Source organism: Schistocerca nitens, chromosome 2, assembly GCF_023898315.1.
Source record: "Schistocerca nitens isolate TAMUIC-IGC-003100 chromosome 2, iqSchNite1.1, whole genome shotgun sequence".
In the NCBI taxonomy this organism is placed as follows: domain Eukaryota; kingdom Metazoa; phylum Arthropoda; class Insecta; order Orthoptera; family Acrididae; genus Schistocerca; species Schistocerca nitens.
Window position 1 is genome coordinate 261,016,513 of NC_064615.1, and position 17,626 is coordinate 261,034,138.

Sequence of the window (17,626 nt, forward strand, 5' to 3'; positions counted from 1 at the left end):
TCTTTTCCCGTCCATGATAGAGGGAGGACGTGAATTTCTGTTTAGTTCACTAATAATGTGAAATATATTAACTTTTATGGTGTGAAGTCACCTGATCTATCACCGGTACCTGTATCACTTCGGAGAAACAAGAAATGTAAGCAGAGCAACCTGGACGCCGTAACATTGTCTTCAAAGATGAAGAGGAAGTGAATGAGTTCAAGGTTCGCGCAACTGTCAACTAAAAATACAATATTATTTGTTACAGAGTTATCATCTGTACGAAAAATCATATGCCTGAGTGTCTTGATTATGCGACGCGGTGCGTAAATTAACTAAGACACACGCTCCAGAACCAGTCAGTATAGTTGCACCTCTCGTGCGGCGCCAGCAATTTTCATCGTAATTATTATTCTTAAAATTATTAATTAAATCAGTAGATCTTGTTAATATTAAGTCTTATTCCTATCATAATTTATGCCAAAGTAAAGCAAAAGTTCTTCATTAAACAAAATAAACAATTATCTTTATGTCACGTTTATATTAACTTTTTTCTGGGACAGAAAAGGAAAACACATATAGTAACTTTTGTCATTTCAATTAGACTTATAGAGACAGAACAATAATTTGTTGTGAAGTATTAATATTTTTCACTTGCACCAACTTCATCAGGAATGTTACTATTTGCGAAATCATTTTGTGGAACTCTTGAGAAGACAGTTTTAAATTACATAGCAGCATCATATTCGTGATTCTTTTGGTTTACATTTTAAAGCGTTCCTTTCTCCATTGGGCGTTTATGAAACTGATCACCCTACCAACGCTGGCATATGGCCCGTAATTGCAAAGCAATATTCTGCCACTTTCAGTCATAAGGAATACAATTCTTCATTGTGCTGTGATTGAAAATAAGCTGTCCGCTTTTCATGTGTCGAAAACTTTTCACAATGCGATGTCATCTTTCTTTGGTTGCATGAATTTCGTGAAATTTTGCCACTGATCATGGAATTTACTGTCAACGCTGCTTTAGGTTTTTTCTGTACAAAATACCGATAGTTTTTGCTGTTTGTTTCGAGGGTAGAGCATCAGCTATTGTAATTCAGGATTTTAAGTGGTACTTGGCAGTTATGTAGATATTTATCATTTTTGTTCTACATTCTTATACCTGATTTTGGTGGGTCTAAAATCAATGTCTTCTTATTCCGAGATATTCATTTTGTAAAAATAAATAGCTTTTTTTCAACGTAAGTCTGTTCCTTTAATTATTGAATGTCCTTCGTACATCTCATCAGGCATCACTTCCAGAATGTCATTATTATTTTTATTAACTGTCTGCGTTTTTTAAATTCATATCTAGAACTATTCAAATATTTAAAATAGTCTTCAGATGTTTTCTTTCATTTGTTAGTTATGTCAGCCTAGTGAGCTAACGAAAAGTGGACTCGATCCTTCCAAAGTTTCTATTTCCTCTTCGTAATACTTTTAATGTTTTGAGTTATTCTATTATTCATATTTTATCGTATCTTCTCACATTTCATAGGTGTCATTTACCAATAGATCTGTTTAATTCGGCAAAAAAAAAAAAATGGTTCAAATGGCTCTGAGCACTATGGGACTTAACATCTATGGTCATCAGTCCCCTAGAACTTAGAACTACTTAAACCTAACTAACCTAAGGACAGCACACAACACCCAGCCATCACGAGGCAGAGAAAATCCCTGACCCCGCCGGGAATGGAATCCGGGAACCCGGGCGTGGGAAGCGAGAACGCTACCGCACGACCACGAGATGCGGGCTTTAATTCGGCACATTCTATCATATTCTTATTACTTGCTGCAACTTCAGGCTTCTCTTTAATACATGACTCGTTCGACTTTAGATTTTCGTGTCTTTTACTTTATTCGTCTCTGTAATACATTTTGTTGTATGCCTAAATACCTTTGTTCGTGTGTGACTGTATAGCTTAGATTATGCAACACGATGAAGATTTTGCTTAATTTAGTCTGATATGATCCATAAAATAAAAAAGTCTGATATGATCCATAAAATAAAAAGTACCGTCTACACACACTTCATGGTGATCCTCGCCGCCGTCTCTAATGACCTCGTTGTCGACGGGACGTTAAACACTAATCTCCTCCTCCTCCTCGATCCTCGCCGCTAGATGTGTTTCAAGTCCATGTCTGAAGGCCATGTCCCATTAAAGGTCGCTCGCATCGGTTATCGTGCCGAATGTCAACTTAGCGCAGTAATTAAGGACTCCTCTGGAAAACGTCTTGTGGGGGAGGATGGGAAAAAAACAAGAGATATAGAGTTTTCCCGGAGACTGCACAGTGCACATGCCACTGCGTTGATAGGTTCTGATAAAATGTGCTACGGTGTAGAAATTAGAGATACAGTTAAAGGTTCGAAAACAGCCGTGCGCTGATGCGTCACGACAAATAGATCCATGTTAATGCGAGCAGTCTCGTTTCCTTCTCTTCTGAACCGTAAAGTCAAGAGAAGAAAATTGCGATAGTTGAATTTTTATAATGTCATTCATTACAGTTTTCTGTCGCACTTTTTCGATAATAATAACCAATTTAGTCAAGTTATAGAATATCTTCGGATAAACAGCAGTTACAGAGTAAACAGTCAGTTTCAGCACTAGCACTCAACAATCAGCGCGGGAAAAGTGCGACAGTAGGTCGTACTAAAAGACATTATAAGATCTCGTATTCACTTACGCTAGCAATATGTTCCGTGATGGGATGATGGTACTGTTGGGTCCTAGCAATGAAACAAATATAATAAAATCTATAAAACATTTTCGTACCTGTAGTCCACAACAAAAGGGGTCATGACTTACATCACGGGTTTTCTTAGCTACTTACCGAGCGTGGTGGCGCAGTGGTTAGCACACCAGACTCACACTCGGGAAGACGACAGTTCAAACCCGCGTCCGGCGAGCCTGATTTAGGTTTTCCGTCATTTCCCTAAATCGCTTCAGGCCAATGCTGGTGTGGTTCCTTTGAGAGGACACCGCCGACTTCCTTCCCTAATCCGATGGGACCGATGACCTCGCTGTTTGGTCCTCTCCCCCAAATCAACCAACCTGAGATACTTCCTGTCAAGGGCGAGTTATGACTTTTACGTACCATACAGACACGATCGTAGAGACACAGTCGGAAAAACTTTGGAAAAGAAATTTGTCTAGCCCTGTTCGACAGAACTATCTCGGTATTTGACTGAAGTGATTCTCGACAGTCGCAGAAAACCGAAACCGGGATAGCTCGGTGGTGATAGGGACTCTGTTCATCCTAAAATCGAATCTGTTTTCTAAAGAAACGTGCAGTCATTTTGGATGTTGCCAACGTACTATAACCTGAAACTTCCGTTTAAACAGCAGTTTTACAAAGAGCTGTTTTTACTTAGCTCCAACCAGAAAACCAGCTTTCGTAGCCATTTGTAGGGATTGACGTAGAGCCTGAACAACTGTACAATTCGACGTTTCACACATACAAAAAATATTTATTGATTGGTAACAGAAGTTGACTGCCAGAGAAAATTACAAGAAGAAGCTGGGGTCGAAAATAAAAATTTTAAACAGGACACTCACGAATACTTTGTTTTGCAATCTTATGTAGGTCCTCCTCAGCCGATTCAGAGCACAGTCGAAGAATAGTCCCAACAAAATTCGAACTCGGGACCTTTCGCGGGCAAGTGCTCCACTGACTGAGCTACCCAAGCATGACTGGCGCCCCGTCGCCACAGCTTTAATTCCGCCAGTATCTCATCTCTACCTTCCGAACTTTACACAAGCTCTCCTGCGAAACTTGCAAGACTAGCACTCCTGAAAGAAAGGATATTGCAGGGACGTGGCTTAGTCACGTCTTGGGGGATGTTTCCAGAATGAAACTTATGAACTTCCACTCTGCAGTGGAGTGTGCGCTAATACGAAACTTCCCGTCAGATTAAATCTGCGTCCCAGGCAGAGACTCAGACTCAGGACCTTTGCCTTTCGCGGGCAAGTGCTCCACTGACTGAGATACCCAAGCACGACTCACTTCCCGTCATCACAGCTTTAATTCCGCCAATATCTCGTCTCCTACTTTCCAAACTTCGCAGAAGCGCTCCTGAGAAACTTATCGTGAGGATGGGGCTTAAGTCGTGCTTGGCTAGCTTAGTCGGAACAACACTTACCCGCTAAAGGCAAAGGTCCCGAGTTCAAGTCTCGGTTGATTCATTCACCCGTCCTGTTCCATAATTCCAGTCAACAGGGAGAATCGATAAGTGTGCGTAGCGAATCAAACTTACATTGTCACATTGTTCAGCAGCTATCTCTTCTATGGAGTACAAGAACAATTACTACTAATTTTCTGAGATTGTATTCCATTAAGAAGTTTGTGCACCTCGACAACACAATAAGAATTTCAAACAAGAGAAATTGTATAAATCTGAAACAGTTTCTTATTATTGCATATCGATTTCGATCACAAAGTGATAATCTTTAGCGCAAGACTAAATCCGGTGGACTCATGTAATCACGCACAAAATAATTTCAAACATAGGTGTTTATCGTGAAGAACATGCCAACTAGCAGGTAAATATCTGCTAGTTGACACGTTCTCCAAGATAAAACACCTATGTTTGAAGTTATACTTTGTCCATGATTATATGAGTCTACTGGACTTAGTCTCGCACTGAAGATGATCACTCTCTGATGCAAATTGATATGCAATAACAAAAAAAAAAGGTTTCAAATTATTTACACAACCAGTGCTGGAGTATCCCTTGTTTGCAACTGACTTATGTACACTATCGCCCACTAAAATTGTAACGCCATGAAATTGGCATACACAAGCATCAAATTGGCGTGAATTTGCATGGATACACAAATAATTAGCTCTTCAGCACAACTGTACAAAGAAATCTACATTCTGCATGTAAGGAAATATTTGGGCGACGGATTTATCGTTCGGAAATCGCATTTAAGTGTCGGATGTTGATGAGGAAATGGTGTAATGTTTCATGTAAGAAGGAGAAACAACTGTCAGTGCGTGTGTGAATTCCGTATCTTGCACTCGAAGATGACCTGCAGTTTATCGTTCCGCGATAGTGCCATCCGCGTTGGTTGGTATCGCACGACAGTCATACGAATATGGAATTTACGGATCAGTACAGCCATGTCCTACGTTATGCAGCATTTAAGCAATCTCGAGCGACTAGCTCTCTAGAGGCAAACATGCACTCAAGGTGACAAACGTCATGGGACAGCGATGCGGATGTATACAGATGGCGGTAGTATCGGGTACGCAAAGTATTAAAGGGCAGCGCATTGACGGAACTGTCATTTGTACTCAGGTGATTCATGTGAAAAGGTTCCCGACGTGATTATGGCTCCATGGCAGGAGTTTAAGATAGTTGGGGCTAGACACATGGGACATTCCACTTCGGAAATCGTTAGAGAATTCAATATTCCAAGATACACCGTCAGTGTGCCGAAAATGCCAAATTTCAGAGATTACCCCTCACCATGGAAACCGAAGTCCCAGACTTCCTTCACTTAACGACCAAGAGCAGCGCGTAGAACTTCCAGTGCTAACAGATAAGCAACACTGGGCGAAATAACTGCAGAAATCAATGTGGTACGTTTGACGGGCGTATTCGCTAGGACAGTGCGGCGAAATACGGCGTTAATGGGCTACGGTAGCAGACCACCAATGCTAGTGGCTTTGCTAACACCACGGCATTGCCTGCACCACCTCTCCTGCGCTCGAGATCAAATAGGTTGGACCCTAGACGACTGGAAAACAGTGGCCTGGTGAGATGAGTCCCAATTTCAGTTGGTGAGAACTGATGGTAAGGTTCGAATGTGGCAATGGTCCCACCAACTCATGGATCCAAGTTGTCAGCAAGGCACTGGGCAAGCTGGCGGCGGCACCATAATGGTGTGGGCTGTGTTTACTTGGAATGGACTGGGTCCTCTGATCCAACTGCACCGATTATTGGCTGTAAATGGTTATGTTCGGCTACCTGTAGACCATTTGCAGCCATTCATGGACGTCAAGTTCCCTAACACGTCACTGGGGCACAATTGTTCACGATTGATTCTGGACAATTCGAGCGAATGGTTTGGCCACCCATTGAACATTTATGGGACATAATCGATAGGTCAGTTCGTGGAGAAAATCCTGCGCCTGCAACATTTTCGCAATTCTGCAGGCGTCTTCCAATGACTTGGTGAGTCCATGCCACGTCGAGTTGCTACACTACGCCGGGCGAAAGGAGGTCCGTCGCGATATTAGAAGGTGTCGCATGACTTTTGTTACCTCAGTGTAGAGTGGTGCGCCCAATTACAGTATCTTCAAATTGCCCTTTACAGAGCTAAAAAAGAAATTAAAATTACGGCTCCTAAGCAATCCTGTGTATTCAACGGACGAGTTTCTAGATTTAGTACACCCATATGATGGAAGACCATCATATATGAATCTCAGATCTTATACTGTGTCATAAACTATAAATATATGAATCTCAGCTCTGAAGACTGTGTCACAAACTGTAAATTTCTTAATCGGTGTATTGCAATAGCAAATTGTTTTCATGTATAGTCTTTATATATAACATCGTTCTCTCGAATAAATTTAGAAAATATTGTGTACATAATAATACCAGGCAATATATGTAACTCTAGCAGGTAAAAGCACTCCGTCGTCAGGCCACGAGTGGCCTACCGGGACCATCCGACCGCCGTGTCATACTCAGTGGAGGATGCGGTTAGGAGGGGCGTGGGGTCAGCACACCGCTCTCCCGGTCGAGTAGCTCCTCGATTGGCATCACGAGGCTGAGTGCACCCCGAAAAATGGCAACAGCGCATGGCGGCCTGGATGATCACCCACCCAAGTGCCGGCCACTCCCAACAGCGCTTAACTCGGTGATCTCACGGGAACCGGTGTATCCACTGCGGCAAGGCCGTTGCCTTCTAGCAGGTAAGGCTCAACCTTTTGCAGAAGACTGGAACAAAAAACGCTTTTTTTGTAATCAGTTGATGTAACAAAAAAAATATAAAAAAAATAAAATTACACTGGACACAGACATGGCAGCACGTCGCCTTTTCGGGAGTGTTCCGGTTCAGCATACAATTAAGTATGACGCTAAACGTACGCGTGTTTGGAGGCTCCGAAGAGAACGAATGTTGCCACACGACATTCCCTATTGCCGTATGGGTCCAGCACTTTCTATGATGCCCTTGGTTGCCATTGGGTGCACAACATTATTACCTGTTTCCAGAATGAGATTTTCACTCTGCAGCGGAGTGTGCGCTGAAATGAAACTTCCCCTGTGTTGACTCCCACTTCGAATCCTTGCTTTCAGTTTTCTGAGGCACTCGCAGTACACCGACGTAATTACATTACACACCGCCTGTTACGCGCTACAATATGGAGCCCTCCAGTGGCGGATGGTCGCAACTCGCGTCAATGAAGCGGTAATGTCATACGATTCATATGTATGACATTTAATACCTCAACCGATACTGGGAACCGAATAAGAAATTCGGAGGCATTACTTTTCATCATACTTTCATAGATGTAGAATCAAGAGCGTACTTCCGGCATCATCTTCCAGGACAAACTCGGTCTCGTCAACGATTTGTTCAGAAAATCTTGCCATGTACGTTCAAATGCTTCTTTTTGTTAGCTCTATCATCGAGTGTTAGTCTTTCAACCCTTACATTAACTCTATAGACATATGTTACAATCTTATTAATAATTACTGAGTCATATTTATTAGCAAAAAATTTGAATTCATCAGTTATGTCATAGTGTTTTAGTGTGGTAAAATTATGTGCATTTTCATCGTATTTTTCCGTTGTGCCCATCTTGCCATATTCAAATCGAACTCCATCTGATTGCGTATACTCGGTACGCCACTTGCACATTCGTCCGAAATAAGGCCTCGTCAGAATGTTCCGACGGCGTATCCAACGCCTGGGGCGTGCACGGCGAAACCGGGTCATCATCTTCGTCCGACGATATGCAAATAATCTCTTCCTCGGCCTCCACGTCCGACGGATCCGACGCCATTTCCTCCTTAACATTCAAGCAATGTATTATATGGCAATCGGCATGTATAACGGTTAGGCGAGATATCAAGGCTTCATCGCCAATATTAAAATCGTTAGACACAAAGATAACAAGTCCACGATGCTTTATAACGAGACATGCCGATTGCCATATAATACATTGCTTTAATGTTAAGGAGGAAATGGCGTCGGATCCGTCGGACGTGGAGGCCGAGGAAGAGATTATTTGCATATCGTCGGATGAAGATCATGACCCGGTTTCGCCGTGCACGCCCCAGGCGTTGGATACGCCGTCGGAACATTCTGACGAGGCCTTATTTCGGACGAATGTGCAAGTGGCGTACCGAGTATACGCAATCAGATGGAGTTCGATTTGAATATGGCAAGATGGGCACAACGGAAAAATACGATGAAAATGCACATAATTTTACCACACTAAAACACTATGACATAACTGATGAATTCAAATTTTTTGCTAATAAATATGACTCAGTAATTATTAATAAGATTGTAACATATGTCTATAGAGTTAATGTAAGGGTTGAAAGACTAACACTTGATGATAGAGCGAACAAAAAAATATTTGAAGATCAAGGTGCTTTGGAGAAAGTGCGTATAGCATGTAGTAGAGGTACTGGCAGAAGTAAAGCTGTGAGTACGGGGCGTGAGTCGTGCTTCGGTAGCTCAGTTGGTAGAGCACTTGCCCGCGAAAGGCAAAGGTCCCGACTTCGAGTCTCGGTCGGGCACACAGTTTTAATCTGCCAGGAAGTTTCATTATTACCTGTTGTTCGCGTGGCCGGTAACTCGGGCAGCAGGTGTTGCATTCCTGATCTGTCAAGGTCGGTGTGTGTGCCCTGTCTTCTAGGTGTTCGTGATTTTACTTTCAGCAAGATAACGCAAAACCGCTTTTTGCTCGTGCTGTCCTGACCTACTTCGACAAACGCGGTCGTGCGACTGTTGCCCTGGCCAGCACATACGTCGGACTTCTCGACCACTGGAAACATCTGCTCATCAGTTGTCAAGCGACCTGCACGCCACAACTGGCCATCTACTGCGATTCATTAATTATGACACGGAGCTGAAGAAGCATGGGACGACGAGCCCATGTACATGTAGCTTATCGCCACACCCACACTCAACTTGCCGCAGATGTTTAGAACTTTAATAATAAAATACATTAATTTTAATCTTTGTTTACATGATTGGTTTGCTTTTTTGCGGTGGGATTGGGTGGGGGCGCAAGGGGGGGGGGGGGGGGGGGGAGAGGAGTGAAGGATGATGACCCCGATGACTGCAACCTTGGATCCGCGCTTGGCCATTGCTGTCAGCTCTGTGGTACTATATTTCATACACTGTACATCCCAAGTATTGCGAATCTGCTTGAATCACTTAATAGAAGCGAGACTTCCGGTCCAGATTGTGTACTAGTCAGGTTTCTCTCAGGGCCTACTGATACAATAGCTCCGTACTTAATGATATACAACAGTTCGCTCGTCAAAACATCCGTACCTAAAGACTGGAATGTTGCACGATTCACACCAATACCCAAGAAAGGGAATAGGAATAACCCGCTGAATTACAAACCCATATCGCTAAATTCGATTTGCAGTAGGATTATGGAACACATGCTGTATTCGAACATTATGAGTTACCTCGAAGAAAACGATTCATTGAAAACAGCCAACACGGATTCAGGGAATATCGTTCTTGTGAAACACAACTAGCTCTTCATTGTCACGAAGTAATTACTGCTATCGACAGGGGGTGTTAAATTGGTTCCATGTTCTTAGATTTCCAGAAGGCTTTTGGCGCCGTTCCTCACAAGCGACTTCTAATCAAACTGCTTGCCTACGGAGTATCGTCTCCGTTGTGCGACTGGATTCGTGATTTTCTGTCAGAAGGATGACAATGCGTAGTAACTGATGAAAAGTCATCGCGTAAAACAAATGTTACATCCGGCGTTCCCCAAGAAAGTGTTATAGGCTAAATTTCCGTTACAGAATAAAACAGACGAACTAAAGGCTGTGAACTCAACTAAATACTTAGGAATTACAGTTACGAATAACTTACATTGGAATGATGACATAGATAATGTTTTGGGGAAAGCAAACCGAAGACTGCGATTTGTTGAGAGAACACTTAGAAAACGCAACAGGGCTACTAAGGAGAATGCTTACACTACGCTTGTCCACATCATATAGCATTGACTGAGTACTCGAAGAGTGTCAAAGAAGCGTAACTCGTTTTGTATCACCGCGAAATAGGGGATAGAGTGCCACGGAAATGATAACTCGAATTGGCGTGGCAATCATTAAAACAAAGGCGTTTTTCGTTGCGGCATGGTCTTCTAATCATATTTCAATGACCAGTTTTGCCCTAAGAGTGTGAAAATATTATGTTTAGCGCCCACCTACATAGGAAGGAATGATCATCATAACAAAATAAGAGACACCGTAGTTCGTACGGAAAAAATTAAGTGTTCCTTTTTCCCGCACGCTGTTCAAGAATCGAACAATAGAGAAACAGTCTGAAGGTGGTTCAATGAACCCTCTGCCAAGCACTTAATTGTGAATTTCAGAGTAATCCTGCAGTTATTGTTGAAATCACCTAGAGATTTAATCATGTCGTCTTCGTACTATACTGTATGCACAAAATAAGTGTGGTTTCATTATTTGCTATGTTTTACAGTGTTTCAGTTTTAATCGTAATCATTGTATAAATGTGGTAGATTGTGTGTGCGCTGTTTCATTTATTCACTCCACTTTAAAGGCGGCAAATTATGGAAGGAAAATTACCAATTCATAGTTATGTTTGTTTGTATGTTGAGTATGACAGAGGGAGAGAGGAAGGATGGGTGGTGGGTGGGGGTGGACGTTCATAAATAACGAGTGTAGAACTACCCTTTTGAAAAGTGCAGATTTTTAACGTTCGTTTAATACCTAAAGATCTGTTTCTGTTGTTACGCAGTGCGTAGGGGAAGTTTCGATTTTCTGTGTAACTGATGTACACACTTAAACCGGGAGACTTGTAATTGTCATGGGTGGTGGTTAGTTCTCATGGGACCAAACTGCTCAGGAATCTAACTTAAACTAACTTACGCTCAGGACAACACACACACCCATGCCCGAGGGAGGACTCGAACCTCCGACGGTGCCCCAGCCGCCCGAACCGTGGCAAGGCGCCTGAAACCGACCGTCTAATTCGCGCGGCAATTGTGGGAAACGTAGTTTACGTGTGTAGATGAACCTCGAGTATTACGGAATAGCTGGGCAGCATGGTATCCGAGATTTCTCATCGGTCGAGTGGTGCTCCCAAGCTGGAGATGGATGATCTACTTCAAAATGTTTGCGTGATGCTCTGAGGCAGTGTATTTCATCTCCAGACATCACGTGATCACGTGAGCTACGGCGCAGGAACATTGTGTTCGTGGTTTGAAAAAATTTTTGGGGCAAAGTTTTCGAAAATATGCAATAATTGTTGAAAATGTACACTAACGATTTATTAAGTAAAGCAGCAGTAGGTCGTTATGTGTTGCGCGACTCTTGGGTATGGAAACTGTAGGTCCTGTTGTTATGTTGTGAAGCCCATGATGGCATATCGCGCGATATGAAACACTTGGTATTCCATAAAATCCACTGTGCAGGTACTGAGAACGAAGATTAGATTTGTGACTTACGCAAACACATGAATGTAAAACCTGTCGCCTCTACTATGTAAACAAATAACTGTTTCAAAACTTTTTAAGTTAATAAGTTTAACAGTTTTGTTATCAAATCGAATTTGTGTTTCTGTTACTGGTACGTTCAAGTGTTTAAATTGACAGCAGTTGTTCAGAACTGTATTTTGTGCGCATAATTTTTTTTTTTTTTTTCAAATTTACATTATCTGTATTTTTACAACACTATCCCATGTTTCCCGACTATTCCACATTAGTCTCCAAGTGTAACTTTTTCTAAAAATTTCTTTTTGTGTGGTTACTTCTTTAAATGTTATAAAGAGAAGTGCAAATACTTATTGCCAGATACTTGAAGTTTTTGATAAAGCATGTTTGAGAGCTAAGAATGACTTCAGTTTGGAGATAACAGGGTGACAATTATTGAACTATATGAAAAAAACGTAAATTACCTACAAACTAGGCGTACGTACACTTTATTCAACATGTAAACGTCACTACAGATATTCGGATTTAGGTTATGACATGTTCGATATGCTTGCCGTCATTGGCGATGATGTGGCGGAGACGAAAAGCAAAATTCAGCATGACCTGCGGAAGTGTTGGAACATCGATGCTACCATTGACGTCCTGAATGGCTGTTTTCAGCTCAGCAATGGTTCTGGTGTTATTCCTGTACACCTTGTCTTTAAGATAGCCCCACAAAAAGGAGCCGCGTGTGTTCAGATCGGCAGAATATGGCAGCCACTCGAGGCCCTTGGCACTGGCCTTTGAGTACCCCAGAGCCAGAATGTGATCCCCAAACAGCTCGTTCAGGACAACAAACACTTTTCTGCTTCGATGGAGTCGAGCTCCGTCTTGCATGAACCACATGTTGTCGAAATCAGGGTCACTTTGGCTAATGGGGATGAAATCTTCCAAAACCTTCACGTACCGCTCGGTAGTCACCGATTATTCAGTGACTGGACATTGCTCACCACAGTCACCAGTTGAGGGTGAAAAGACTTCTCGATCGCGAAATACGGATTATCAGTCCCCCGAACGCGCCAGTTTTGCTTATTGACGAACCCGTCCAAATGAAATTGGGCTTCGTCGTTAAACCAAACCATTCTCATTTCCACCATGCGCCGCGGCCAACCGTGCAGTTTGAACGTCTTAAAGTAAACCGTTCAAAAGTTATGACGATTTTATCTCATACAGTTCAATAATTGTCCCCCTTTAATTACAAAAGTACTTTCTACGACCGTCAAAATAATAAGAAACGTAATATACGTGCAACATCAAACCGTCGAACAACTGTAAAACATTACTGAAAGAATATTAGAAAAAAAAAATGGCTCTGAGCACTATGGGACTTACCATCTGAGGTCTTCAGTCCCCCAGAACTTGGAACTACTTAAACCTAACTAACCTAAGGACATCACACACATCCATGCCCGAGGCATGATTCGAACCTGCGACCGTAGCAGTCGCGCGGTTCCGGACTGAAGCGCCTAGAACCGCTCGGCCACCGCGGCCGGCAGAATATTACATCTAACAACTATAGACAGCAGCAACAGTTTGCTCAAAGTTGACTTATGTCTGTTGACAAGGTGAGGACTTGAGTACATCATCCAATATAGAAAACCATTATAAATTTTATATATTATAAGAAATGCGATTGTTTGCAGATGTACTGGTGAAGGAAATAAACCCGAAATAACCTTACATACAAAACAAACGCTGTCCCAACAGACCTTGAAGGCCCAACGGTACCGACCGGCCGCCGTGTCATCCTCAGCCCTGAGCCGTCACGGGATGCGGATACGGAGGAGAATGTGGTTAACACACCACCCTCCCGGCCGTTGTCAATTTTCGTGACCGCTGCCGCTGCTTCTCAATCAAGTAGCTCTTCAATCGGCCTCACAAGGCTGAGTGCACCCAGCTTGCCAACAGCACTTAGCAGACCCATGCAAGTGCTAGCTAAGCTCGACAGCGCTTAACTTCAGTGATCTGGCAGGAACCGGTGTGACCACTGCGGCAAAGCCTTTGGCAAATAAGCTAACATACAAAAAGAAAATATCAAGCGGCATATTGTCTAGTAATTCTCTACATAATGTTCTACTGTGACAAAAGTACACTACTGGCCATTAAAATTGCTACACCAAGAAGAAATGCAGATGATAAGCGGGTATTCATTGGACAAATATATTGTACTAGAAGTGACGCGTCATTACATTTTCACGCAATTTGCGTGCATAGATTCTGAGAAATCAGTACTCAGATCAACCACCTCTGGCCGTAATAACGGCCTTGATACGCCTGGGGATTGAGTCAAGCAGACCTTGGATGGCGTGTACAGGTACAGCTGTCCGTGCAGCTTTAACACGATACGACAGTTCATCAAGAGTAGTGACTGGCGGATTGTGACGAGCCAGTTGCTCGGCCACCATTGACCAGACGTTTTCAATTGCTGGGAGATCTGGAGAATGTGCTGGCCAGGGCATCAGTCGAACATTTTCTGTATCCAGAAAGGCCCATACAGGATCTGCAACATGCGGTCGTGCATTACCCTGCTGAAATATAGGGTTTCGCAGGGATTGAATGAAGGGTAGAGCCACGGGTCGTAACACATCTGAAATGTAACGTCCACTGTTCAAAGTGCCGTCAATGCGAACAAGAGGTGACCGAGACGTGTATCCAATGACACCCCATACCATCACGCAGGGTGATACACCAGTATGGGGATGACGAATACACGCTTCCAATGCGCGTTCACCGCGATGTCGCCAAACACGGATGCGACCATCATGATGCTGTAAACAGAACCTGGATTCATCCGAAAAAAAGTCGTTTTGCCATTCGTGCACGCAGATTCGTCTTCGAGTACACCATCGCAGGCGCTCCAGTCTGTGATGCAGCGTCGAGGGTAACCGCAGCCACGGTCTCCGAGTTGATAGTCCATGCTGCTGCAAACGTCGTCGAACTGTTGGTGCAGATGGTTGTTGTCTTGCAAACGCCCCAATCTCTTGGCTCAGGGATCGAGACGCGGCTGCACGATCCGTTACAGCCATGCGGATAAGATGCCTGTCATCTCGACTGCTAGTGATACGAGGCCGTTTTCTGCTGACAGTCATTGGATCTCGACCAACGCGAGCAACAATGTCGCGATACGATAAACCGCAATCGCGATAGGCTACAATCCGACCTTTATCAAAGTCGGAAACGTGATGGTACACATTTCTCCTCCTTACACGAGGCATCACAACAACGTTTCACCAGGCAACGCCGGTCAACTGCTGTTTGTGTATGAGAAATCGGTTGGAAACTTTCCTCATGTCAGCACGTTGTAGGTATCGCCACCGGCGCCAGCTTTGTGTGAATGCTCTAAAAAGCTAATCATTTGCATATCACAGCATCTTCTTCCCGTCGGTTAAATTTCGCGCCTGTAGCACATCATCTTCGTGGTGTAGCAGTTTTAATGGCCAGTAGTGTAGATGGTATTCTATAATAACTGAACTTCCTGTGCCTCTTGTTCTATGTCTGTAACTTACGCTCTGTTCTCTGTATTTTCTAAAGATTTTGTGACCTTCGCTTAAGTGAAATCTGCTTTCTTTGTGAAATTCCAGTTGACAGGAACAATTCTGTCATTTTTTGTAAAGCGTGACATGTTGTATTCTTGTGTTACTTATTAGTCGTCGTATTTCTCGTTCCTCGCTTGGAAGGCGGAGATAAGAGAAACACCAATTACTGGCTGAACGGTTTGAGGAAATTCTCGAGGCCATTCCGCGTGACAACAACACTGCGCCTTTGTGACAGGTTGTATTCTTGTGTTACTTATTAGTCGTCGTATTTCTCGTTCCTCGCTTGGAAGGCGGAGATAAGAGAAACACCAACTACTGGCTGAACGGTTTGAGGAAATTCACGAGGCCATTCCGCGTGACAGCAACACTGCGCCTTTGTAGATCGTCATCGCCAGGCAGAATTGCGTGCAGTATCGCGTCGCTGAAGAGTGGCGCGTCGTTCCTGGAAGCGGCTGGTGCGCGCGCCTGCCGGTGGCTACTTAAGCAGCGGGCGTCGGCAGCGGGGGCAGTCGAGTGTCTGAGCAGCCATGAGGAGGAACGCGCAACTGCTGGCGGCCGTCTTGCTGTGCCTCGCGGGGGCGGTGGCCGGCTACGGGGGCAGGAAGAGGCCCACCCACGCGCCGTCGACGCCGGCGTCAGAGTTTCCCGAGGTGCAGACGCCGCAGGGCCGGCTCCGGGGAAGCCTGCTGCGCTCGCTCGACGGCCGAACCATTTACTCCTTCCGCGGAGTGCGTTACGCACAGCCTCCCGTGGGGGAGCTCCGCTTCAAGGTACGCTCTTTCCACGCACACACAAGCGCGCGACTTCTTTCAGCTTGAGATGTTGCTCATTGACGCTACGTGTACACATCCCCCGGAAGACGAAAAGCCGCGTGGGATTAACCGAGCGGTCTCAGGCGGTGCAGTCTTGGACTGTGCGGCTGGTCCCGGCGGAGGTTCGAGTCCTCCCTCGGGTATTTGTGTGTGTGTTTGTCCTTAGGATAATTTAGGTTAAGTAGTGTGTAAGCTTAGGGACTGATGACCTTAGCAGTTAAGTCCCATAAGGTTTCACACACGTTTGAACATTTTTGAAGACGAAAAACGATTTCCGGGAACTGTTTTTATTTTTATTTTTTATTTTATTTTATTTTATTTTTTTTCGACACCGTTCCTCACAAGCGTCTTCTAATGAAACTGCGTGTCTACGGAGTATCGCCTCAGTTGTGCGACTGGATTCGTGATTTCCTGTCAGAAAGGTGACAGTTCGTAGTAATAGACGGAAAGCCATCGAGTAAATCAGAAGTAATATCCGGCGTTCCCCAAGGAAGTGTTATAGTCCCTCTATTGTTCCTGATCTATATTAACGACATAGGAGACAATGTGAGTAGCCGTGTTAGATTGTTTGCAGATGATGCTGTCATTTACCGTCTTGTAAACTCATTAGATGATCAAAACGGCTTGCAAAATGATTTAGATAAGATATCTGTATGGTGCAAAAAGTGGCAATTGACCCTGAATAATGAGAAGTGCGAAGTTGTTCACATCAGTACTAAAAGAAATCCGCTAAATTTCGATTACGCGATAAGTCACACAAATCTGAGGGCTGTAAATTCAGCTAAATACTTAGGGATTACAATTACAAATAACCTAAATTGGAACGATCTCATAGATAATATTGTGGGTAGAGCAAATCACAGACTGCGATTCACTGGCAGAACACTTAGGAGGTGCTACAGGTCTACCAAAGAGACTGCTTACACTACGCTTGTCCGCCCTATGCTGGAGTACTGCTGTGCGGTGTGGGATCCGCATTAGGTGGGACTGACTGATGACATCGAAAAAGTACAAAGAAGAGCGGCTCGTTTTGTATTATCGCGAGATAGTGTCACAGACATGATACGTGAATTGGAGTGGCAATCATTAAAAGAAAGGCGTTTTTCGTTGCGACGGGAACTTCTCATGAAATTTCAATCACCAGTTTTCTCCTCCGATCGCGAAAACATTGTGTTGGCACCCACCTACATAGGGAGAAATGATCATCACGATAAAATAAGAGAAATCAGCGCTCGCACGGAAAAATTTAAGAGCTCGTTTTTCCCGCGTGCCGTTCGAGATTGGAACGGTAGAGAGACAGCATGAAGGTGCTTCATTGAATCCTCTGCCAGGCACTTTATTGTGAATAGCAGAGTAATCACGTAGATGTAGATGTAGATGTCGCCTTTACGTGTTAAAGCCTGAATTGACATTGCTGACTCAGTCAAATTAACACCACCAAAAGACAAGGCCAAACAACCATATCGTGACGTCATAGCCAAGGGCGGTCGTAATATACAGCAGCCAGCACCAAAATAACTGTGTGGCTCTTTAAAA

General features: G+C 43.8%; 1 protein-coding gene across 1 annotated transcript in view; it reads left to right on the top strand.

Annotated features, from left to right (window-relative positions):
* The first annotated feature begins 15,777 nt into the window (after window positions 1-15,777).
* Window positions 15,778-17,626, top strand: part of LOC126235993 (esterase E4-like) — a 64,414-nt gene continuing 62,565 nt past the window's right edge. The window contains exon 1 of the mRNA XM_049944989.1: window positions 15,778-16,048. Within this exon, the coding sequence (XP_049800946.1) occupies window positions 15,806-16,048 (243 nt within the window). The 5' untranslated portion in view covers window positions 15,778-15,805. The remainder of the gene's footprint in view (window positions 16,049-17,626) is intronic.